This window comes from Mesoplodon mirus (assembly GCF_964341445.2).
Source record: "Mesoplodon mirus genome assembly, chromosome: 6".
Lineage (NCBI taxonomy): Eukaryota > Metazoa > Chordata > Mammalia > Artiodactyla > Ziphiidae > Mesoplodon > Mesoplodon mirus.
This window is the reverse complement of record NC_138982.1, coordinates 67893927-67921011: the sequence shown is the minus strand read 5'-3', so window position 1 is coordinate 67921011 and position 27085 is coordinate 67893927. Positions and strand designations below refer to the sequence as shown.

Here is a 27085-nt window from a genome sequence, read left to right as displayed (position 1 = left end):
GCATTAGAAAAAATGAACCCATTACTGAAGAAACTGAATATACTTGGGGGTTCTGGAGGCATTTACAATACACTTCTTTTATCCTTTCCTCATTTTTTTTTCAGTTAAAGATTTCCTATTTGGTTCTTTTTTATAATTTCTACAAGACCACTGATTTAAAGTCTTTGTATAGTAAGTCCAATGATGGGCTTCTGGAGGGAGTTTCTATTTCTTTTTTTCCTATGAATGAGCCACACTTTGTATACTTGTGATTTTTTGTTAAAAAGTGGACATTTTGAACATTATTATGTGGTAAACTCTGGAAATCAAATTCTTCCCCCCTCACCAGGGCTTGATGTTGTTTCTTTTTGAGGGATACAGTCATCTGTTTATTTAGTGACTTTTGCAAAGACTGTATTCCTTTCATGGATGGTCACTGAGGTCTTCATTCTGTTATCTCAGTGGTCAGCTAGCAACCTGACAGAGCCAAAAACAAAGAAAAAAATACTCTCCCACTCTGCCAATGGGCTCTGAGCTGGGGTACTCCTTCAACACTTAGCCAGGCCACCTATAATTCGGCCTTAGCCTTCACCTCCTGCCTGTGCAGAGCCCAAAGACCTGCCAGTAATACTCCTCTAAAGTCTTTTCTGTGTGTCTGGCCCTGAGCGTGTGTGTTGCACACTGAATTCCTCAGTATATGTGACAGCTCTCCAAAGCCGTTATTTTTCCATACATCTTCCTCCTCAGCCTCTTCCTTCCCAGGCTTTTTTGGTTTACCTGCAGCTTGCCCCATTCACCATCCCTTGCCCCATTCACCATCCCTTGCCCCAAGTGGCTGTGGGTAGTATGTCTTTACATGCTTTCAACAGATGCCACCTGGGAAACTACTCCAGCTCTGAGAGATTTCCAAGGAAGGCAAAACAAAGACAAGCCTCTGTGCAGGTGTCTCAGGGGAACCAAAAAGCATAACTAAGCATAACTACAGTTTTCTGAGAACATGATCCATATTGTTCCCCTGGCATCAACAAGCTGCACCAGAACTCAGGCTGCCATTCCCGTGGCCACTGCCAAGCTGGGAATGGGGGATGGTAGGCAGGTAAGCAAAAAACGCCACAATGCTTTCTTACCAAAATTTAGCATCCTCTTTCTTTCTTCATTAAGTATTTCCCTGGTTGCTACAAAGTTTTGAATTAGATTCCAGAGCTCTGAAAAAGTTGATCCTGATATTTTTTCTTTTTGCCAGTTAATGGTTGCTTGAGTGGAGGGACCAATTCTTGGAGCTCCCTACTCTACCATTTTCTGCAACATCACTTCTGTTTATTTTGATTGAAGAATTTCTTAAAGACCTTTACTGCATCTGTACCATTGATACACAGTCATTAAAAAAGGTTCACACTACACAAAATCATATAAAGAAGCAAAAGATCACCCAAATATAGTATTGGGTGTACCTTTAGCCACAATAGTTAGTAGTTAGAGGTAGTTAGAGTTACGGGTATACAATTTTATACAAGTGAAATCACAGAATAAAACCTGGTCTTTCTACTAAATAACTTACCATAGATAGCTTTCCAGGTTATTAAACATAATCCCTCTTCCCCACTTTTAATGACTTGAGGGTATTTCATTTTAGGTATATAGAATATTAACCTAATCAGCTTCCCACCTGTGGACACTTTATTTCTGATTTTTACCATTATAATACTGCGATGAAACTGTTATGCATACATCTTTGTGTACTTGTCCAATGATCTTTAGAGTAAATTCCTAGAAATGAGGGGGAAAAAGATTGAAGAAATAAGAATAGAGCCTTGTTGACCTGTGGGACAACATCAAAGGTCTAAAAAATTTGTAATTGGACTTCCAGCAGGGAAGGGAATGGGGCAGAAAAAATTTGAAAAAATAATGGCCAAAATTTCCCTCCGTTTGGTGAAATCATAAATTTACATATTCAAGAAGTATAAAGAATCCCAAACAAGTCAAATACAAAGAAAGCCATACACTATCAATCTACTGAAAACCAAAGACAGAGAAAATCTTCAAAGCAACCAGAGGTAAAGTCCACTTTACATTCAGGAGAGCAATGATACCAACAGTAACTTATTTCTCATCAAAAACAATAAAGACCAAAAGAGAGTAGAACAATATCTTTAAAGTGCTGAAAGAAAGGAAAAACAACTCTGTCAACCCAGAACTGTAAATCCAGAAAAGAAAAAAATAAAAACATTTTCAAATATACAAAAAAAGAAAGAAAATTCATAACCAGCAGTTATACACTCTGAGATATGCCTAAAAGAAGATTTATAGGTTGAAGGAAAATTGTATCAGATGGAAATTAGTATCTTTAGGAAGAAATGAGAGCACTAGAAATGCTAAACATTTCTTTCTTCCTTAACTTCTTTAAAATGAATATGACTTTTAACAGCAAAAACTGTATCATATTGTGATAGATGTAATATAATTATAGCATAAAGGAAAGGTGGGTAAATGGAATAACATGGATGCAAGTTTCTTATATTTTACATGAAGTGGTATTATATTAACTCTAAGTAGTATGTGAGACAAAACAAGCACCAAGTAATGCTCATTCTCTGGTCAAGGGGCCAGGTAGAGGGGTTGCAATGCAGGACGGAACCCTTTGGACATAACTACCCTTCTCCAAACACACACCATGAAAGAAACCATGGCACTCTCCCCACCAGGCACTGTGTGCTGTGGAAACAGTGGGATGGAGCCCTGTGGAACATTCCCCTGCTGCACTCAAGTGAGCAGAGGTAGCACCCTTCAGCCTCCCCACGTGGTGCTGTAGAGACAGAGCCCCTCAGACCATTCCAGCCCTGCAATGCCAAAGCAGTGGCCCTCTCCAGTGAGCACTGTGAAGGCTGCCCAGTGGGGCCCCCATCTACCATGCCTGATTTGCACTAATGACAGCAAAGAGGCAGCACCCAACCCCCTCGCTACAAGAGTTGGGGTAGGATTATAGAGAGGAGGGAACGGGAGAACGGTATTCTTTAAGTCTATGTATAAAGCCCTTGGAACACCATCAAGCAGCTATTCATGCAGCTGACTTGAATCAACACAGTAAAACCATGACAACTAACTGGACTATGGAATACCACCTAAAATGGCTTTGAAAATGAAATTGATATTTGGACAACAATCCAAAAAAGTGAGCCAGGATGTGAGTTCTGAACCAATACAGGTAACTTGCCTGCTTAAATAGAAGATGTAAATAGGAACAGGAGTTTCGTATCAGCCTAGTGAGGGTCTTTTTAGAAAATTCCAATTTTATGATGAAAGTTAATGGGAATATTAGATTTACTATATAATAACTGAGTTGGAGTAATGTGCCTATACAAAAATATTAAAATTTCTGCTTTTTCAAATATTCTTCTCATCAGTCCATTTACATACATGCATAGTAAGGAATATATTCAAACCAAAACCTATTATTTACAGCCTCCAAGCATTTGAGATTTTTCTCCCACTAGAAATATTTCTTGAAAAACATTAAAAGCAAATATTTACAAAAATCACATTTTTCTAGGCTTATTATTTCACAGATAACCTGAAAGTTTACACCAACATCATTCTTTAAGCCTTACATTAAAAAATTACTGTCCAATTTCTGTCAAGGAAGCCTAGATAAGAATTTTTAAAATGTTGATTAAGAACACTGCACTCAACTAAAAATCTGTGAAGAGCTCTCAGAAGAGAGCTCTCAAGATAGAAATCCGATAAATTTGTAGCAAATTCTTCCTCAGGGCCAGATTTTTATAATATCTAATATTGAAATTATTCCACAGAATCTGGCCCTGGATAAATGATTACTACTATTAATTATACAACTTTAAGTTGCAGATTTTGAGGAAAAGAAAAGAAGCAAGGAGCTACATTTAAGAGTGACATTTCTAGGTTGAAGAGAACATGTACTTAACTTCTTAAAAGAAGACTTAATAAGTTTTTTTCAACAGATAAACAACTGTGTGAGAGAAGTATGCAGCACCAGCTGACTTAAATTTTCAGCTCTAACTTGACACCACTTACTCAGTAAGTAGAAAAGGTGAAGAATCTCAATAAGCATTGCCCTTCTTACCTTTCACCATACGAACTTGCCTTGACCCTCCAAATAGATTAGTTCTCATTACTAGGAACAGCCTGTACCTCCTTGTAAAATTTATTACAACTGTAATTAAATAACTGAGTGGGTAATTAATCATTTAATACCTGTCTTAGCAACAAGAAAGTAAACTCCACAAGGGGAATGTCTGCTTGGCATTTTTTAAAAAGATGTGCAGGAAGTAATTGTGCAGTAGGTAATTTGGTTTTGACTCAAAATGCTTATAGCATTTATATCTTAGTGAACAGAATTACTTCCCAGTAAAGATGTATATGTTCTATATCACCTTAAAAACAATATTCCATGTTTTAATTATATATACATATAAATTAAATAGCTTCAAAACTCAACATTTGTTTAAAAAGGAAAGAAAACTGAATTACATGATTAGAGAATCCAATGAATTTTGCAAGCAAAATAAAGGATAAATCTAGTTTTTTCCCTCTTCAAAAATTATACAAAGCATATCTTTTATTTGAAAATTTTAGAAAATGCAGTTATGAAAAAAAATCACCTATCACTTCAAACTCCAGGGATAACCATTGTTAAAATGTGCTATATTGTCAGCCTATTTTTCTGTTCATATATAGACACATATCTTTACACAAATAGGACCATCCTATGCATAAAATTTGTAACTTTTTTCTGACTATATATCTTAAAAATCTTTTCATGGCATTATGAAAGCAGATTATCACTTTTAATAGCTATATAACAATCATCATAATAATTATATTCCATAATTAAATAATGTCCTAATGTTGGAGATTTAGGTTGCTTTTCATTTGTTAAACTATAAATAACACTTCATTGAGCATTCTTTTTTTTTTTTTGGCCATGCTGCATGGTTTGTGGGATCTTAGTTTCCTGACCAGGCCCTCAGCAGTGAAAGCACCGAGTCCTAACCACTGGACTGCCAGGGAAATTCCACATTGAGCATTCTTTATCCTACTATTTCTGTAGGATAAATTCCTAGACCTGGAGTTGCTGGGTGGAGGTACAGTATATGTACATTTCTTGGGGCTCCAACATACAATGTCAAATTATCCTCCAGAAAGTTTTGAACAAATCAACATACATATCTATTTCTAGATACCATTCTAGGAATAGACAGAACATAGTTTAATCAAATAACTCATAAAGTCTAAATGATAATCATATGAAGGGAGATATTATAAAGTTAATAAAAATCATGCAAAAAGAAAAAATAATTGCAAGAGTTCCAAATATTTTCTGTGAAAATATACAACAGAAGTAAAACAAAACAAAAAAATCCACTGGTAATTCAATGAATGTAAATGCTCCAATAGTATTTAAAACCAGTTATTTTGAAAGAATCAATTTACAAAGTTGAGACAATATCATCACACACATTACTCATATACTATAAACATTTTCCCTGTAGCAAAATGATAGGGTATAGATCATTCCTAAGGACAAGACTCTTATAATATCTAATACTGAAATTCTGACATAAAATATGGCTCATGGATAAATGACTGTTACTATTAATTATATAACTTTAAGTAACAGATTATGAGAGATAAAATAATTATATCCACAAAGTAATTTTAAATGAAGCAGATGCTAAGGAAGAATCAGAAGAATAAATTACTATATGAGATTTTTTTTGTTTATCTTTTCAATTAGACTACCCTTTTGGTATCACTGTCATTGACATTTACTATTTCATCTCTAAAATAGAAGTATTTTTTCTACAGTAGGGCAAGCATTATCACTCTCAGAACTGAGAAGGACTATCAAACATCTCACGTGTTTTAAGTGTTCCTTCCAGTATGATCTGAGGATAACCAGGGAACTTCTTAAAAATACAACTCTCTGGACCCCATTCTCCTGAAATTTTGATTCATTACATTGCAAATGGGGGCTCAAGAATATGTATTTTAGCAATGCCCAGGTGATACTTATGAACTCTGAAATTTAGGTAACTTGATTTATTACTGTAATGATTACACAGGGATCAAATAAAATTATATTGCACAAAGCCAGCACAAATTATACCATACCATAAGAGGACATTATCCTCAGGCCAGCACCAAGACAGTGAGGTACTCAAGTTGAAATCCAAATAATTATTCTTGACTCTTCCCACTTTTTTTTTTTATTATTTATTTATTTATTTATTTATTTATTTATTTTTGCGGTATGCGGGCCTCTCACTGTTGTGGCCTCTCCAGTTGCGGAGCACAGGCTCCGGACGCTCAGGCTCAGCGGCCATGGCTTACGGGCCCAGCCGCTCCGCAGCATGTGGGATCTTCCCGGACCGGGGCACGAACCTGTGTCCCCTGCATCGGCAGGCGGACTCTCAACCACTGCGCCACCAGGGAAGCCCTCTTCCCACTTTTTACAGCAAGAATTTATCCCTTAAACCTGTCCACTTCTTTCCATCCCCACTGCTATTCCCTATTATTCAGGCTAACATTATTTTCTTGTACTACTTCAATAGCCTCTAATTAGCCATCCTGCCTTCAGTCTACCTCCCCTCTAATCCAACGTCCCTGCTGACCTCACAGTATGCTTCCCTAAAATTCCACATCTAAAAGGTCACTTAACATGGATCCATGGCTCACCACTGCCCTGAGGATAAAACCCAAACTACTACAACCTCACTGACATTTTAATTTGTCTGACAAACAATAATTCTTTGCCTTTACATGTTCTGTTTCCTCTTCTGCACCACTGTTCCTGATACCAAATCAATATTTCCAATATTTGAATATTATCATGTTACCACCCACCATCCATGGCTCTCTACTAACTAACATATTGATTTTCCAACTTCATTGTTTTAGCTGCTCAAAGGAAATCTTATATTGGATGCTCAAATATCAAAGCTGATTAATGTAGAGCTTTTCTGGGTGGAGGAGGACAAGGGGCTCAACCTCCTCACCTCTTTTCTACACCACAGTAACCCCTAAGGGGGCTCCACATAAAATAACTAGATTTTAAAATAGTAAAATCTAGACTCTTTTAGATGGCAAACACAGATCTGGTCTGAGAATATCTTTTCTGTATTATCTCCTGGTAACATCCCATGCAAAATCTTATTGACATTGCACAAAAAGCACCATACTTTGATGCACAAGAGGTTCCTTCTGCCTACAACTCTCTTCTCCCACCATGTCTCCTTGAAGAACTACTAATTCTTCAAGCCTCAGCTCTCAGTCAGTGTCCCACTGGCAGAGTTAGGCTCTGTCACTCCTCTATTGTGCTTGCACACAGCAACCTCATGTATAGCACTGACACAGTCTTATAGTCTGATTCTCCACTAGACTGTCAACAACTTGAGTGAAAATCTTTACATCTTCCCATCCCCAGTTTCCAAAATACTCTCTGATGACTAGTATATATTTGATATCTATTGAATAAAAGAAAATATGTTTAAAATGTTAATCTCAAGTCTTAAAAAATTATTACAATATATTCAGTCTATTCAGTTGAACAAGGTAAGAACAAAATTCTTTTAGAAAATTTACTTTTCCCGAATAGTTGACATTCTAAAAATAGGTTTGGTGTTAATTAAGTAAATCTTTAATTCAGTTATTCAGATCAATTCAATGCCCCAAGTTTTTTAAATTTTTAAATATTTTCATCAAAATGGCAAATTTAAATTATTATGCTTAAATTGACTTATTAGTGAATTACTGAATATCTACTGCGTTGTACAGATAATAGAGAATCATTAAGCTATTGGATCTTATAAACTATCTACGGAGTCAAAAATAATATACATAAAACTAAAATGGATGATATAAGAGTATAATACACTGTGAAAATGAGACTATATATTCTATAGGCTGAGAATCATTGATAGAAAATCAGATGAAAATGAGATGGTCTAACTTAACATCCTTATGTTAAAACTAAGAAAAGAGATCTAGGTGAGAGGAAGTTAGAAAAATAGATAAATAAACTTTATCTATGGAAGGTATCATGAAAAGAAGTCAAATATGAAGTGAGCCTTAAAAAATAGGAAGAACTCATTAAGTATAAGAGATGAGAGCATTCCAAGAAAAGAGAAGATGAGGACGTTAGTGAGGGGCAGAGAAGATTCATGAGTCTGATTTAAACAGATACAAATTAGAGAGTTATGGGGAGAAAAGACAAGAGGTTTTATGGCACCAGGTTTCAGATAGCTTCAAAGTCAGGCAGAGGACTTTATATTTCATATAATAAAAAACAAGCAACCAGAAAACTTAATAGGTCATTTAAAAAGCTCTAAGAATTCTAAATTAACTGTCCTGTTTTGCATTTGAGGAAAATAAGCCACAGAAAAATTATGTGATTTCCTCATAGTTAGGAACAGTATGGAATAGCCCCACTCATATAATGCTGCCACCTCTGGAGCACTTTGATGAAACAATTCATTCTTCAAGTACAGTGGGTAAATACTGTTGAACTTGGCTGTTTGCCTAAGTTCTAAACAGAATTTGTATAGAGGGCATATTCTCTTGTGAGGGAAAAATCTCACACACATTCAAATATGAATCCTTTGGTTTTAAAATGACCATTTAAAAAATTTAGTATCAATTCCTTACCAAAAATATGCAACAAAAACTTTTGTATGAAACATATTAACAGTTAAAAAAAAAAGGTTCAAAAAAAGGTTCAAATCTATATTGATTGGGCATAAATTTTAACACTTTACCATCTTTCACAACCATGCTTAAAATAAGTATTTCCAGAAAGATAGTAGAGAACATACCCAATCTTCAGATTGAACTTAAAGAGCTTATATGGTCCCATAAATCTGGAATTGATTGAACCAGTATATTAAGAAGACAAACTAGAAAGATGCAGTCAAATGCATCACTGAAAATGTTTTTTAAAGATTGAGAACCAGGTGTGTTGTGCATTATGACAGCACATCTGTGATTGCTTACCACTATAACTTACCCCAGTTTTATCACACAAGCGTAAAGTATGAAATGATCCAACAGCAAATAATTCTCCATCTGGAGCCCAGGCAACTGAGGTAATAGGATGCTCATGAGGTTGTGAACTATACAGAGGGCGGCCGTAGCTATCCCATACCTACAAAAAACAAATTAAAAAGAATCTTTTATAAGTCACCACGTTATTACAAACAAGTTTGTAGCTTCTAGTAAAGTATCAAGTAAAGATTTAGAAGTCATCACTTTATAATATTAGCAATTACATGTCTTTACTATCCAACAAGGCAAGGTGGGGGTAGGGAAGCTGTCTGGAAACCTAAATATCTGCCCCCAAAATGTTATTGGTATCATCATGATAATTTCAGATTTTACTAACTCTTTAATTAATCATAAAAACTACCCATTTTAACCCTTTTAAATTTAATAATAAAGTTTTGAGATGTTCAGTATTTTGCTTAAATTTTTTTGTCCAGTAAGTGCTCTATCAACTTTCCCTGAAAGTATTTATTTCAGTAAATTCCCTCTAACTATAGTTAACTTAAATCTTATTCTTCCTCATAAATTATTTTGGTCTGAAGCTGATTAATGATTAATAAACCAGTTAAGATTGACTTTTTTTTTTTTTTTTTCGTGGTACGTGGGCCTCTCACTGTTGTGGCCTCTCCCCTTGCGGAGCACAGGCTCCGGATGCGCAGGCTCAGCGGCCATGGCTCACGGGCCCAGCCGCTCTGCGGCATGTGGGATCCTCCCGGACCGGGGCACGAACCCGTGTCCCCTGCATCGGCAGGCGGACTCTCAACCACTGCGCCACCAGGGAAGCCCAAGACTGACTTTTTAAAACTAGGAGTTGTTTTCATGTTGCTACTCATTAAATCAAATTCTATAGGTCAGGGACTTCCCTGGTGGTGCAATGGATAAGACTCCACACTCTCAATGCAGGGGGCCCAGGTCTGATCCCTGGTCAGGGAACTAGATCCCACATGTGTGCCGCAACTAAGAGTTCACAGGCCGCAACTAAGAGTTCGCATGCCACAACTAAGGAGCCTGCGTGCCACAACTAAGACCCCATGTGACCAAATAAATAAATATTTTTTAAATGGTTAAAATGGTAAATTAAAAAAAAATTCTATAGGTCAATGAAATAGGCCAAATTAGAAAGGCAACACTTCAAAATGCTGAAAATTATAAAATAACAATTTGCTAAATTATTAGAGTTAAAAGATATGGCTAAAGAGAAGGACTAAAAGAATACTCTTATATGCTAAATACTTTTCACCGAAATTCGATTCTTTCAACCAGGTGATAAATTCAAACAGTATTCAAACATTACATACCTTATATTTACAGTCTTCGCCAGCAGATAAAATTAAATCATTGACTGAGTTCCAGTCTACTTTTAAAATAATGCCATTGTGAGCTTTCCACTATGAGAAAAAAATAAGATATTTATTATAACTTCAAGAGCACTGAAAAGTTTTTTAAATAAGAAAAGGCATTTTGCCTCTTTCTAATGATTCTCTTGTCTTCTTCCTGAAGAAGACTCCTATCTTCCTTTCATAACCATTATGCTTATTTCATTTCCAATTTAAACTAATGAAAAGCACCTTGCACTATGACATCTACTATATAACTCACATCCTTATCAATTTCCTCAATTGCCTGGACTCCAGATGGAAAATCACTTGCTGTTGAACTATTCCAAGCTTGACATCTGTGTGATAATAATGGAATGAATATGTTATGTACTCCAAAACTTACTTGAATCCAAATTTTGCTCCCTTTGCACAGTTGATCTCGTTACTGATACTGCCTTCATTCTTGTTTACTAATTCTTTTATTTTTTTAAAAAAACTTCTACTACATGAACATTCTCTTTAGCACTCTCTTCATTCTCTTCTGTACATTCCCCTAAGCTTCATTCTCTTTACCTTCATGTCCCTGGAGTAGTCACTAACTACTCTGAGAAAATTCTGCTGCATTTACCATATAACAAAAGGTTTCCCACAGATATATATTCTACACATATATAGAATGCATACATATTTGTGTATATATCTAAGTCACCCAAAAATTGGCGATCTAGAAATTAAGCGTGGATGTCTTCTTGATCTTAAATATAATTTATGTGCTCATTTAGATATTAACCACACACATAATTAAAAGCCATTAATCTTTCACTAGGTTTAAGCAGAATAATATAACTGAAAAAGAATTAATTTTTCTTGAAGACTATAAGATACATTTTAATGTCTGAACCAACTAACTTTGTTTCAAAGAGTGACTGATTTTAAGGGTTTTCTCTCTACAGAGCCTTCCCGGGAAAATCTATTATTCTTAATGTATACAGAAAAAAAAATCAAATTAGGGTCAAATAAGCCCTAAGAATAAGCAATAATTCATAGCTTGTTTTATTCAGATACATAAAAATACACTCTGTCAAAAATGAACGTTTTGATAAAGCAATAATTTTCACAATTTACTACTAAATTAATCCAATGTCCTAAAATAAACTGCAAAGACAAAAATAACAAAATAGAGATTTATAGAGATACACACATGCAGAGATTCTCAAGAGTTTCATTTTAAAACTACAAAAATAATATTTTCCATATTCAAAAGTTAGGAACAGGGCTTCCCTGGTGGCGCAGTGGTTGAGAGTCTGCCTGCCAATGCAGGGGACACGGGTTCGAACCCTGGTCCGGGAAGATCCCACATGCCGCGGAGCAACTAGGCCCGTGAGCCACAACTACTGAGCCTGCGCGTCTGGAGCCTGTGCTCCGCAACGAGAGGCCGCGATAGTGAGAGGCCCGCGCACCGCGATGAAGAGTGGCCCCCGCTTGCCACAACTAGAGAAAGCCCTCGCACAGAAACGAAGACCCAACACAGCCAAAAATTAAACAAACAAATAAATAAAAAAAGTTAGGAACAAAATATGGTTTAAATTTTCCTTGTACTATAATTTAGGATATCAATTATACATTACATATATTCACATATTACATGTAATACATAGACAGTTTTCAATTATTTCTTAATGTATTAGGCATTTTGTAAAATTCCTTTGAATCGTGAGCTCTTCACAGAAGGCAGAAACTATGTTCTGTTTCACTTTTAATACGTTACACCCCAGCATAGCGCCTAGGATATAGTAAGTATGCACTACATTCCCACTGAATGACTAAATAAACAGAAGTCTCCTCACTATGAAACCAAGTTCTGGGTCTCTAGAAGAGTCCCTAAAGCTCTTAAGGGAAATGAGATATATACTTTTGAACTGTATTCTACAAGCAAGAATTAAGTAAGCATTCTTTTTTGTGAATAATCCAAATTTGAGCATGTGTTTATGCCCAAGGAGAACTGCTGCAGTTTTAATTTTCCAAAAGGAATAGAAGATTTGCACGAAGTTACTAATTATACTTTAACCCCTTCTCCACTCTAGCTGAATTTTGGCAATGGATACTTTTCTTTCACTCCACTACCTCCTGGGCCAAAGGTTTTACCAAGCCACAAAACGATAATTTATCAATGATGATTTAAGCATCTTCCTGAGTTTCACTTACATATGCCTAATTACAGGTATCTTAACAAATCACATAACTATAAACTAAACGATTCATCTGGCCTGCTTTTGCTGTATGATTTCAAAACACATTTTCAGAATATAAGTGGTATTAGAAGGACTCTGACTAAAGGCAGTCAGAGCCAGTCCTCTTTCCTAGCTTATTCCTTTTGCCCAAATTCTTCTCTTTCTGTTGTTCCACAGTTCTTAGCAGAGTGTTCTGCAGGTAGTAAAAATGTAAGTGCATGATGACTGTGTGGAATATGTATAGCATAATCTACATAATCTACATAATATGGAATCTCAAAGCCATTTCTATATCCTTACTCTCCAAATTCTACATCTACTCACTGTTAAACCTAATGCTTCTTCTTAAAACACTTTTTATACCTGCTGTAGCCAGTCAATCTCCAGCACCAAATCCCTTACCCAGGATGTGGTCATTCTATACCTTTTAACTGGCCTCCATGGCTCTAATTTATTAAGGGCTGACTGAAAGGTAGAGATGATATAATAACACCTCAATATCAACAATAACTACTCTTCATTGTGTGCACTCAATATTTTGATTATATGCACTGTCCCATGCACTTTGCAATTTAACTCATTTAATCCTCACAACATTCCTATCAAGTAGGTATTAGCATCACATCTAAGAGATGAGAACGCTGAGGCTCTAAGATATTTTATAACTTGCCTAAAGTCACATATAAGTAAGTGAACATTTGAACCCAGGTGACTAACTCCAAAGCCTGTAATCTTATTACCCACACTACACTGTGTCATTATCAAAATATGAAGAAAATGATTCTGCCTCTTCGCACTGAAATCAAACATCAAAATCCTGGATATAGGCTTAAAGGTTTTTCATTAATTTGTCCTCCCCTGACCTGTCTTAACTGCCACTATTGTTTTGCTTCCCTATAATTGGTAAAATTATATATACCCAATTGTTCTAAACATTACATTGACTCCCCCTCCACTCTAAAAATACTAAAAGAATTCTAGGGTCTTAGAGAAATCTCAAGGGTACTGAACAGACAATGAGGAGGAGGAGGAGGAAGACACTAGAGGTGATGATAAAAAATACAGTCTAAACAACCTCTTAAAGTTTTATGATTTAGTCCTGTTTTGTCTCAAATCTATACATGTTAGGTTGACTCTCTTCAATTTAAAGATGGCTATTATGCCAAATCATGTGATAATTTAGTAACTCAGAACACATTTACAACTTACTGGTATAATGTGAGTTGGAAAAAGGGGGAAGTGAACCTCGTTGGAAACATAACCAGATATCCCCTGTTCTGTAACAAAGGCTGGTAAAACCACTCACTTAAGAGCTTCAACTATAACAAGACCACCCAGAAAAAAGGGACTCCTAAGAAAGTGACCTCTCACTTAGCAGTCTGGCAGACCCCAATAACAATTTACAAATGCCTGAGAAGTACCTGTAAAACTTTAGCATTTGGTTGAAGAGGTTTAATGATCAGCTGTTTGCCTGCTGTGTAAAGAACCTTTTCTGAATCAGGGCCCCATGCTACTGAATACACTGGTGTTCCTGTAAAAAGGAAAAGAAAAAAACCTGATAAACTTTAATCATTATGATTTATAAAAGGGAGATGGTTAGGAAAATCAAAAAAGCAATTTGGGGTGTCATTTCATTTCCTCCTTATTCAATGGCCCATCCAAACTGCAGTATATAGCCTGTTACTGAAACATAGACCAGGTTAAGACTGACTGTTGAAAATCTACTGTGAGCAATTGATAAACTATATTTTTTACTAATTTTGATCTTGCTGAGAAAATACGGAGCTTTTAGGACTTCGAGAGTGTTCTATGGAAATATGTAAAATAAATATACTTTATTATGTTAAGATATAAAGAGGTATCAGAAAAGTCATGATTTATCATTTCCCATCATCAACAACTCTTGTGTAGTGGTTTGATATGATTTCAAATCCACTCGTTCACGACAAAATGAAGTTGTTTTGACCTAAGAATGAAGTTGTTTTTATAAGGAAAGCTGTTTTTCTATAAGAGTGAAGGTGTTGTGTCAGGAGATCATCATGGACATCTGAGGCTGCTGATGAAGCACTCTGTAGCTCAGCTGCTGAGGGGCACCACTGGCAGCTGATCAATAAGAATAAATGAATAAGCAACTATGGCGAGGGGACATTTAGACTATAAATATCCAGAATCGTGAGGACTATCTGAGAATGTCTGGCCTCAGCAAGGCGACTCTATTCATCAAAATAGGTCTCTGAAGACCCTGGGGCATTAGCTTCCTGCCAGGGTAAGTCCCTTTACCAGCAACAGTGAAAACACTGCAGCAGCCCCACCAAGATCATTCACTGGGTCAACACTTGAGTCTTCATTCCCTAGCAGTGTGCTCCAGTGGCAACATTCGACTTTTGCTTTTGTGCCTTCAGCTTGTGGTTGACTAAGCCAACTCTCCTGGGAACCAACTAGTAAAAAGGTACACCTCAACTAAATTTGGACTTCTTTTCTTTATTATCATTAGTTTGGAGAATATTTCTTTGTTGGCTTCTTAAGAGACATTATCCTGGAGACTTCCCTGGTGGTCCAGTGGGTAAGACTCCGTGCTCCCAATGCAGGGGGCCCGAGTTTGATCCCTGGTTGGGTAACTAGATCCCGCATTCATGCCGCAACTAAGAAGTCAGCATGCCGCAAATAAAAAAAGATCCTGCATGCTGCAACTAAGATCCAATGCAGCCAAAAATTAAAAAATAAAATAAGTAAATTTATTTTTTTAAAAAGAGCTGTCATTTCACTGTACATGAATTATACTTCAATGAAAACGGGGAAAATTAAAAACAAACAAAATAAATCTTTAAAAAAATAAATTAAAGCGCTTCCCTGGTGGCGCAGTGGTTGAGAGTCCGCCTGCCGATGCAGGGGACACGGGTTCGTGCCCCAGTTCGGGAAGATCCTACATGCCGTGGAGCGGCTGGGCCCGTGAGCCATGGCTGCTGAGCCTGCGCGTTCGGAGCCTGTGCTCCGCAACCGGAGAGGCCACAACAGTGAGAGGCCCACGTACCGGTAAAAAAAATAAAATTAATTAATTAATTAAAAGAATTTTTTTAATTTTTTAAATAAATAACGAATATCATATCAATTGAGGGCATTAAATTATCTGTGCTCCACTGTCTGACCCAGTTACCTATTCATTAGAACCTGTTCATTAGAGAAGTGAATCAAGGTCATATAATTAATCTATGAAATATTAACCTATTTATATTTATAAAACAAAGCTTTTAAAAATTGTCTAGGATTCCTAAGTCAGACTATTGTAGCAGTTGACTTTATGTGAATGATTGAATAAATCTTTCAGTAATTTACATTCTCAGTAAAATGAAATCTGAATCTGAGGATTTATAAGCAATCAGTAAGATTTGTTTATTTAAATGGAAAACCCAACTGATGCTAATCAACAGGGAGTAATCAGTAATCAACAGGGAGTAAATTTCAGAAAGATAAATGCTGTGTTTAAGTGGCACCCTACTCCTTTAGTGCCATTTTTTTCCCAACCAGAACGTAATTCAACTGTGAGCAAGTCTCAGTGGTTTATAGGACTTAGAAAGTCTGATTTAGACCTAGTCCAAAAAACTCCTGAAGCATTCCTTTCATGGTGTAGGTTAGATATTATATTGGGTCTAAACATCCTGTTCAGTTGGTGACATCTAGGATTGTCCTGTATCAGAGGAACCTACAGATGACCAATGAGATGGCTGACCTCAGAGGGTACTTCTTCTAAACTTAGTAAGTATATTCTCTTGAAACATTCTCTGGGAGTAGCCAGGAGCTGACCTGGGCTTCAAAGTAAATCTCCAAATGAACAGAGTTCAAGTGTAATAAACTCCCCAGAAAATGTAAATCAAAATTTCAGATATTCCAAACGTGATTCTTGGTGAGGACAGTAAGGGAATAAGAGAGGAAAGCTTATTTGATACAGTGGTAGAATTATAGGTGCCTTCTTTATTTCCATTATTATAGTTGTAAGTATTGTGCAAAAAAAGTAAATTTATGTATTTTAATTATAGACTATCAAATCTTCATGAATACACTCAGTAAAATAACAGTTTCCTGAGTGTATACAAAACTATGACAAACATCTACCCCCAAGGAAATAATTCAGTAAACACAGCTCCCATTGAGTTATACAGGATGTGACTCTAGTCCTTTAGTTGTGGTAAAAGGCATGGTTTGGGGGTATAGGATGAGGAGTTAGGGACTCTTATGTCCTCTTTCACATTGAATTGGTGGCCCCATTAAGTCAACTCTGTCACCATTTCCTTGTTTATAAACCTTATAAATCTTCAGAATACTTATCTCTCCTGTTAGGACATGGAGATTATTCATTTCCTGCTTATAAAACAATTTTTTAAACAATAATGCTGTTAAAGAAACAGGTATAGTAATTTATAGAATAAAACGAAATAGGCTTATAGAGGAAAATTTAAGTAATTCCTTTGTTACAGCATGTGGTTTTTTAACCACATTCCTTCAATCAAAAAACAAATATAGAGTTACTTATGATAAATAAGCAATCCTAAATAAGATCAATAGCTAAGGAAGTTCCAGCTTCCTAACCACCAATATTCAAAATGAATATAACGGACTTCCCTGGTGGCGCGATGGTTAAGAATCCGCCTGCCAGTGCAGGGGACACGGGTTCGAACCCTGGTCCGGGAAGATCCCACATGCCGTGGAGCAAATAAGCCCACGCGCCACAACTACTGAGCCTGCGCTCTACAGCCTGTGAGTCACAACTACTGAGCCCGCGTGCCACAACTACTGAGGCCCGTGCACCTAGAGCCCATGCTCCACAACGAGAGAAGCCACCGCAATGAGAAGCCCATGCACCGCAACGAAGAGTAGCCCCCGCTCACCACAACTAGAGAAAGCCTGTGCAGCAACGAAGACCCAATGCAGCCAAAAATAATCAATCAATCAATAAATGAATGAATGAATAAATAAATGAATATAACATCAAGAACTAAGAGAACTCTTCCTTATATTCATTATTTATATTTATAATAAAATGTTAAGTGTGAAACTCCTGTATATATGTTTTTATTGCTATACAACTTCTGATTTGGGTGGTTCTGGAGAAGGCCATATTGAAAGTGGATGAATTAGCTTCACAGAGAAAATGATTTCTATTATTAAAAATCCATCTCACTAGCATTTGAAACAAATCTTTAGTATTTAAAATGTTTTTTAAAAATGTATTTATTGAAGCGCTGAATTACTCCCAATGCTACACTTCACTTTGCAAAGTCAGTATGGAAATAATAATATAGCCTTCAGGTTAAAAAACTTTACAACAAAAAGTTTAGCAAATTATATAATAAGATGTTATTAATTTCTTTATTAACAAAAATGGACAAAAAACAAAAGTAGTTTTATAATAATTAATTTCTTGGTTTTTATTTTGGGAATTTTTATTTACGCTCCATTTCATTTAAGACACTCAAAAAGATCTTGTTTTTCTGACTTTGTACATTAAGATCATGTGACCTTTTTGACATTTTTTAAGAAACCACATGCACCTGGGGTTGTGTTAAATGTCAGACCCTTATCTCTCTGTAAAACAAATTATCTAAATTCTTTCAACTTGTTGAAGGCATTTTAAACCACAGAAAAGGAGACAAAAATGTATTTCAATTGTTTTAAGGAAGTACATGGTCAAATATACCATGTTTTTCACATTCATACTAAAAGGTATCCCCTAAAAAATGTTGTTTTTGCATGCTTTTAAGAATGATTTTGAAACAAACTCTCACTATTACAATGAAGCATTAGCTACCTTTGCCTTGAGTGCAGTATAGGTCTACACCTTGTGAGTGTAAGTAAAGAACTTAGAGCAGAGTTTGGCACTCTATAAGCACGACCTGTTAGCTACTACCACTACTACTTTGTAATGCAATAAGCAACCATTTGTTATTGTGTTGTGCATGGGAGTAGACACTCAAGTTTTTTGGTTGCCAAATCATTAAGAATTCAAAAACAAAGAATTATTTCCCTTTCATTCTATTTGTAGGGACATGTATTAACAAATAAGTAATATCGAGTGGGATTTATTCCTCAAAAAAACAACTTTTTGGTTGTGTATGTCACTGGGTCAATACAGAGAAAAAAGCTGAAGTGAAGGCATTTGTTTCTTTAGTTTCTAGCCTCAGCCACCTCTCCCTTGGGGATCTCAACTTCCTCCATAGCTTCACCTTTCACCTTTCTGTAACTGACACTCACAGTAATATTTCAGCCTTTACTTCTGAGCTCTAACACATTTCCACTTGCCCCAAAGACATGCCAGAACTTCAAACTCTATATATTCATATATCATCCCTCCACACATATCCCCTCACTTCTTCTTCCTCTGAATTCTTCACCTCTTACAGGATTATCCATTCCTCTTAGCCACTGAGAACTATTCACTTTTTTCAACTACCCTCATCACTGACTCTGTTCAAGCCTTACTGCACAATAGCATAAAACATTTCAGTAACCTCCATACCAGCGACCCCAATTTAACCTCTATCTCTTCTAATTTATCCTACGTATTATTGCTAAGGTAATCTTCCTAAAAAGGAAGACTTTATCTCTTACTCTCCTGCTCATTTTTTTTAAAGATTTTATATGCTTATAGAATAAACTAACCTCCTTCATTTAGCATCTACGAATATCAGTGTCTTGGTCCCTCTGGCAGTACCATCCCTCACAGAGCCTACACCCTGGCCCAAGCGGGTTGCTCACCTGACTTCCATGGCTCACGCCATTCTGCCTCTGTGCGTCTGATCATCTAATTTCTTCCATAGCTCCACTTCATTGCCAACAAGCCCATTTCTTTATCCTTCCTAATTTCCTTGTCCTTCGAAGCCTAATTAAAAGATGCTGCAGTATTTGCCAGGAAGCCTTTCTGATACTTTCTCTCCCCACAAAGCATTCATTTCTGCTTTCCTGTCCTCCCACGATGCCTTAAAGAAACGAGCACATTCTGCCTTGTGTCACAGTTATTTATATTTCCTTTACCAAATTCATTATAAACAGGCTCCATGTTTTGTCATCTCCTTCTTCTATTTGAATATAGTATAAGGGAAATGTCCTTAAAGGTTTGCAGTATTACTCTCTTCCAATTTTAACCTATAATTAAAATATACAATGTGACACAAGATAGAGCTTCATTATAATTATCCTCGGCTTACACATTATTTTTCTCTAATAAGGAAAAATAATTCCTGATAGGTACCAGTAAGAATAGTTTTTTTTTGTTTTTTTTGTTTTTTTTTTTTGCGGTACGCGGGCCTCTCACTGTTGTGGCCTCTCCCGTTGAGGAGCACAGGCTCCGGACGCTCAGGCTCAGCGGCCATGGCTCACGGGCCCAGCCGCTCTGCAGCATGTGGGATCCTCCCGGACCGGGGCACGAACCCATGTCTCCTGCATCGGCAGGCGGACTCTCAACCACTGCGCCACCAGGGGAGCCCAGAATAGTTTTTAAACAAAGTCAAATTCCACCCCCTGCCCCATCCCCCCCCAAAAAAAGCAAGATTAATGCTTTTTCTGTATTGGAAGAGAAGGTGATGACCATGACTTTTCTATCTTTATATCTGCCTCCAATCATCAAGAAATGAATTTGGGAATTTTTCTACTCATCAAGGAATAAGTACAATTAACATAAACATGTAGTAAAAATCACAGGATGCTTTCAACATTGTTTACATAATTCTGAGTCTTACAGTAATTCAGGCTTACGTTATTTCATTTTTGTGCCAAAATTTACAGCTTTTCTCCTCAAAGAAGCCAGGAGTCCCCCACCTCTACCTCCTTTGGTCTTTTTACTTGAACCTTTAGCATTTAGCTCTCAGTAGGTCAGATTTATAATCACCCTTGAAATTTGTAGCCTATAATAAATCAAACCTTATAAATAACTAGGGATTTTTCCTTCAGGGTTAATGTGATTATAACTTAACTTCTCTAATGATTTTTCCCAGAGATAAAACAGGCGAAGTCTACCTATGCCTTATTAGGAAAGTGTGGGTGGCAACAATGATCAAAAGTTCAAAAATTAGGGACTTCCCTAGGGGCACAGTGGTTAAGAATCCGCCTGCCAATGCTGGGGACACGGGTTCGAGCCCTGGTCCGGGAAGATCCCACATGCCGTGGAGGAACTAAGGCCGTGCACCACAACTATCGAGCCTGAGCTCTAGAGCCCGCAAGCCACAACTACTGGGTCCATGTGCCACAACTGCTGAAGCCCACGCGCCTAGAGCGCTGCCACAAGAGAAGCCACCGCAATGAGAAGCTTGCACACCACAACAAAGAGTAGCCTCCACACCCCGCAAGTAGAGAAAGCCCGTGTGTAGCAACAAAGACCCAAAACAACCAAAAATTAATTAATTTAAAAAAATTCAAAAATTAAAAGCATAGTTCTATCGTGAATTTATAATTCTTAATCTAGAAAAAGGTATCAGATTATTCAGTTGAAATACCAATAAGTTAACTAAAATAAAATCTACCTAATTTAGTTTTGTTCATTAATCTCATAATTAACATAAACCTTGAGTGAGAAGAATAAGATTCAAATAGGATAAAAATGATCAGCAGTTTCACAGCCATTTGATGTTAAGGAAATTACAGCTATTTGGAATGTTGATGTAAAATACCATTACATGATCCAATGAATACATAATAAAATTACCTATCTTATAAGACATAATATGTACTTTAGCTTTTAAGAAAATCCTATTTATCCGTCTATCTGAGAGGAAGAAAAAATAAAAAAGAGCACCACCCATCCCTCTCCAAAATAAATACTATACACAAAAAATAACTCAAAATCGATCATAGACCAAAAAAAGATCATACATTTAGCGTAAGCACTAAAACTATAAAACTCTTAGAAGAAACTATAGATGCAAGTCTCCATGACTTTGGATTAGGCAATAGTTTGTTAGATATAACACCCAAAGTAGAAACAATCAAAGAAAAAAATAGATAAACTGAATTTCATCAAAACTTTTGTGCTTCAAAAGCTATCATCAAGAAAATGAAAAGGAAACCCACAGAATTGGGAAGTTGCATATCCAAGTTGCAAATCATATATCCAATAAGAGTCTATTAACCAGAATATATATAAAGAACTTACAGTTCAACAATAAAAAGACAACCCAATTAAAAAATATGCAAAGGATTTTAACAGATATTTCTCCAAAGAAGACCAACAAATGGCCAAAAAGCACATGAAAAGAGGCTCAATATCATTAGTCATCAGGGAAATGCAAATCAAAACTACAATGAGATACCATTTTACAGTCACTAGGATGATTGTAATAAAAAAGACAGTAACAAGTGTTGAAGATTTGAAGAAATTGGAACCTTCATATATTTCTACTGGGAATGTAAAATGGTATATTCACTTTGGAAAACAACTTGAAGAAGATTTTAATTCACTGATATGAAACCACCTCCAAGACAGTTCACAATTCAAGTGAAAAAAAGCAAGGAGCATATTATAGTAGATACAATATGCAACCACTTGTTTATTAAAGGAAAAAAAAAAGAACATATAAAACCAAATTTCCTACACAAGAAAATGGTAACACCAGCTGCCTCTGGGAATGTTTGCTGGGTGGCTGGAAGACAGGCGTAATACGAGAGACATGGGTAGTATTTAATAGATAACTTTATACCCTTCTTTATGCTTTAAATTCTGAACCATGTGAATGTAGTATCTATTAAAAATTAATACTTAAAAAGATGTAAGTGCTCCCTGCAAGGCACATACTAACAATCAAAATTTTATGATCACTATTATTGAAAATATGAGTTGCAAACTCAAATCCCTTCAGAGATTTATGTTGTGTTCTACCATGTAATATAAATGAGTGAAGTATGTAGAGTGTAAGAAAAATAAGAGAAGCTTAAAATCCAACTAAAAATGGAGCAGCCACTGCTGAACTCCAGCTGATTGTATTTGTTCTGGAAAGCAGACTTAATGTTGCCAGTTCTTCCAATTTTTCAAGACACCAGAAATCCAAATATGTATGTAAAATATCCTAATTTTTAATGTTGGGCCTGCACCATGCTAGTGGGACAGATTCAGCCCACAAGCCATCTGATTGTGACTTCTGATGTATAAAAAGTCCTTAATTTATGAATATATTGGGCTTCCAAACTGCCTCTGCATGTTTGGGAATTCTAAATGCATTTTCTCTGTAAGAGTAAAATAAGTAGCAATCTGGTTTCCAGACCCATTATACAGGTAAACTATAGTACTGAACCAACAGCACTATGTCATCTACCCTCTATGATTAACAATGTTTATGTTAAACAACTTATTCTAAGTTTCAACTTTAGACTTTGTAAAGTCCAAAATGGTAGATCCAAGGGATAATAAAAGGGAAGGAGATGATTGGGAAGAATTTAAAGAAAGAGAAGGAGCCGTAGGGGGACACTGGTGAAGGATCTTAGGCAAGAATTCAGATTATTATAATGGGTAATGAGATAAGCTTTCAAAATTTCTCTGAAGATCTGTGTCTTCTATAGACAACATATTTAGCAAAAGAGAAAAGAAAGGAAAAAAGGATACGTCTCAGTAGCAGCAGCAGCTGAAAAGAACTGCAGCCCCTCCTCCAAGGGGGTGGTGATGATCTCTAAACGAATTGTGTAGTTGCTCATAAGTCAGACATCATAAGGTAAGAATGCCAAATAATTAGCTCTAACAAAAATTATAAAGCCAAAAGTAAAGGCCCATGCCTACTAGAAGATTAAAATAAAATTTATTTTCTAAAGGTATACTTTATTACTAAAGCAACAATAAATTGACATCTTTTCCTAACAAATTTACTGATGAATGTTTCTATGAACTCTAAATTTTCCACTCATGGATAAATATTCTATTTGGAGATCATCTGTACCAAAGATTTAACCTCAGGAGATAATTACTGCCTATTACTTATGGTTACCTTTGCTAACATTTGGTTGATGTGTAGCTAAAGAAATGTAACTATTTTAACATATCCTAAGAGTAAACATGAGTTTACTCTTGGAAAAAATGAAATCTGGAAATTTTTGGAAGTCAGTTGTTAGAGATGCTTCACAAAATGACTTTATCATATACTTCTGAAGAATAATCTGCAAACTTTTTGGCAACCTGTCTCTGAAGATCAGCTGATATGGGCTCAGGACAACATTAAAACTGCTTTATTGTTTCTAAGTAAACCTAATTTGGAAAATAAATCTGCTACAAGGAAAAAAATCATATGTAATCTAAATCCCAACAGGTATGACCACTGGATTGACTTTATGGGCACTTCTTCCCAATGAACATGGAAAACCAAGCTGCTGCTTTAAGTAGTTGTAGTTTACCAAGTTTTGGATCATAAGAGTATCTGTTCCCCTCCATTAGTATAGATGTACAACATAATTTAGAAAGGGTGCTATTATTATGATGTAATTAGAACTTTTTAAGTAAGGAGATACTCAGTGTTTTCTATTATTATTATTTACTTAACTAGACACCCAATTCTGTTCTAGATAGGATATGCTCATGATGCTTCAGAATTATTTTAAAAAGAATCATTAGCCTATAACTCCATTTATATAGATTCACTAACAAAGAAAAAGTGTTTGAGTGTGTCTTATATTTCTTGGCTCAAACAATACAGTTACCATGGCCCATCAGGCAACATGAAAGTAAGAGGAAAAAGTGTAAATAGAAATAAGAGATTTCAGGTTTTGAACCTGACCAAAATCAGCCTGAGGAACTATATTAGACTAACTATATTAGACTATTTTTACAGGAAAATGCAGACATTTAATTGATTATAATACATACCTTGCTGAGCTAAAGTTGATCTTAGCATTCCAGTCTTTGACCAGATTTTTATTTGTCCATCTTCTCCAGCTATAAAGAGAAAAGAATTGATTTTTTATCTATAGGAAATAAATGCAAACATTAAATTTACATATAAAAATCAGCAGTATCTACACTAATGCACATTTAAAATTCAGACACGAGGTACTCTACTTAGATATCACTGCTTCCTAAATATAAAATTTAACTGAAATTACTTTGAAACAATTTTATGAAAGTAGCCTGACTTCAATGACAAAATTATTTTTTTCCTCTAATCTTAGAAGACTTATGAGTATATTATTCAAATAATGCTTTCATTTTCACTGACGTCTCCATCCTAGAATTCTAAGAAAAGTGTTTTCCGTGTAATTAGAAGAGTTACAGCCAAACTCCAGTGAGTTGGGGACTGAATGGAGTGAAGTAATAAACTACTCTTTTGAACAGTTTGCCTGACGGGAAAGAAAGAAAGAGGAAGTTGTAGCTAGAGTTATTTGTTAAAGGAGGGATTTTTATTTCTTTTTTCTCAATTTTCAAGATGAATGACATCTGAACACATTTATATGCTGAAAAAAATAAGGGAAAGAAAAAAAATACTGGAAAAGGAGAAGTCGAGAAAACAGGCAAGAGAAGAGAAACTCATTGATAAAAGTCCTACAGAAGGCCCAGGGGATAGGTGTGGTGGTTTTAAAATATATCCACAAATTCTTTGTTATTCCTTCTTTTAAGAAGTGAAGCTTAACTTCTCTCTCCTTTCTCCTTCAGTTTGGTCTATACTTAGTACCTTGCTTCTAATAGAATATGGTGGAAATGATGGAGTATGACTTCCAACGGTGGGTCATAAAATATATTGTGTCTTCCATCTTGCTCTCTCTTGGATCTCTCAGGGAGAAGCTCCAGCTGTCATGTTGTTAGAACACTCAAGCAGCCCTATGGAGAGGCCCATGTTGTAAGGAACTAAGTAAGGCTTCCTGCAACAGTCATAGAGGAAGTAAGACCTCTTGCCAACAGCCATGTGAGTGAGCCATCTTGGAAGCAGATCCTCCAGCCCCAATGGGGCTTCATATAACTGCAGCCCCATCCAACTTCTTGATTCTGAGACAGAACCACCCAACTGAACTGTTCCCTGTCTCACAGAAACTGTGAGATAATACATGTTTACTCTCTTAAGTCACTAACTTTTGGGATACCTTGTTGCACAATAATAGATAACTAATATGATAGGTGAAGATGAGAATTCCTGCAGTAGGGCAGAAGATGGAAAAGAGATGGAAGGGGGGTAAAGTTAAATGAGAATATTTTTAATTTTAGAATTTTAAAGAATTAAAAGTTTTATTTACCCCACACTTGACCATTCCAAAACCTTCCTGACAGGACATTCTTCATAAGCCATACAGGAAAACTAATATGACACTCTGAATGATAACATTATATAGCAGTCTAGATCAATACTGTGCCAATTATTTGCTATTAGACAATGAAAGACACTATTGCTAAATGAAAATATTCTGTTCCTTTGGAAATTTTTCTTTAAAAATTTCATTTTAAATGTCATTTTTGCAGATAACCTACCTGTAACTAATGCTGTTCCTTCATAATTCCATCGTCCAGCAAGTACTGCTCCACAGTGAGCTTCCACACTTTTTTCCACTCTTCCTAACTTAGAAATCAGATGAAATTTGCCTAAAAGAAATTAAACTTGAGAAATCTATTTTATTAAATTAATTTATCCAATCAACAAACATCTGTTGAGTATCTACTAGTAGACTAGTTAGCATAGTGCTAGGCATGGAAGATACCAGGGCAAATAATATAATTATTCTTACTCTCAAGGGACACTCAAATCCATTGGGAAACAGGCACAAAAACAAAATTATACAACCTTGAAACAAGTGGTGTGACAGAAATATATATATGATACTATGATAGTTCAGAGGGACAATAAAATTCTGCTGGGATATGGTAAAAGGGGGCCAAGAGGAATGTCAAGAAAGCCTTCTATTTAAGCAGAACTTTGCCGGCTTGTGTTTTTTTTTTTTCTTAAAAACAGGCTATAGAAAAGTTAGGAAAAGTGTGGAAGAGAGGAACCAAGATAGTTAAATGGTGTTAAAAGATAAACTGAGGCATATTAAAAAATATTGAATTTTGGGGAATTCCCTGGTGGTCCACTGGTTAGGGCTCCTCTCTTCCACTGCAGGGGGCCCAGGTTCGATCCCTGGTTGGGGAACTAAGATCCCAAAAGCCGCGCTGGCAAAACAAAACAAAACAAAACAAAACAAAAACTGGACTTTGTGCAGAAATCAATTCCAATCCAACAGTGCCAAACTTTAAGTGGTTAGGAACGCTCCACTGACAGGAGCTCAGGGAGAGACTTCTATAGAGAAAAGGCAGAAGTAAAGTAAGGATACTATTGATTGACTACAACTTAAAGCCTGGTTGGCTGTTTGTGATTGGTTGTCCTTAGGTTTCAATTTCATAATCTTGAAGCATTCATTTACAGGCTTAGATTTTGCTTTGCTTTGCAGAGGTATACAGCATTAGAGTCACCTCAAGTCTAAAGGCCTCCTAGTTTAACTAATTTAATAACTGATAACCCCAAATTTTCAAATTCTTGCCTTATTTGATTTTACACTGTA

At 36.0% G+C, this 27085-nt stretch overlaps 1 protein-coding gene across 2 annotated transcripts in view; it reads right to left on the bottom strand.

Moving 5' to 3' along the window:
* Nucleotides 1–27085, bottom strand: part of IFT80 (intraflagellar transport 80) — a 109500-nt gene that overhangs the window by 57805 nt on the left and 24610 nt on the right. For both annotated transcript variants that reach the window (XM_082625351.1, XM_082625352.1), the window contains 5 exons: nucleotides 26022–26132; nucleotides 24432–24500; nucleotides 14023–14132; nucleotides 10350–10439; nucleotides 9017–9154 (listed from right to left, as the gene is read on the bottom strand). In XM_082625351.1, the coding sequence (XP_082481477.1) occupies nucleotides 9017–9154; nucleotides 10350–10439; nucleotides 14023–14132; nucleotides 24432–24500; nucleotides 26022–26132 (518 nt within the window). The remainder of the gene's footprint in view (nucleotides 1–9016; nucleotides 9155–10349; nucleotides 10440–14022; nucleotides 14133–24431; nucleotides 24501–26021; nucleotides 26133–27085) is intronic.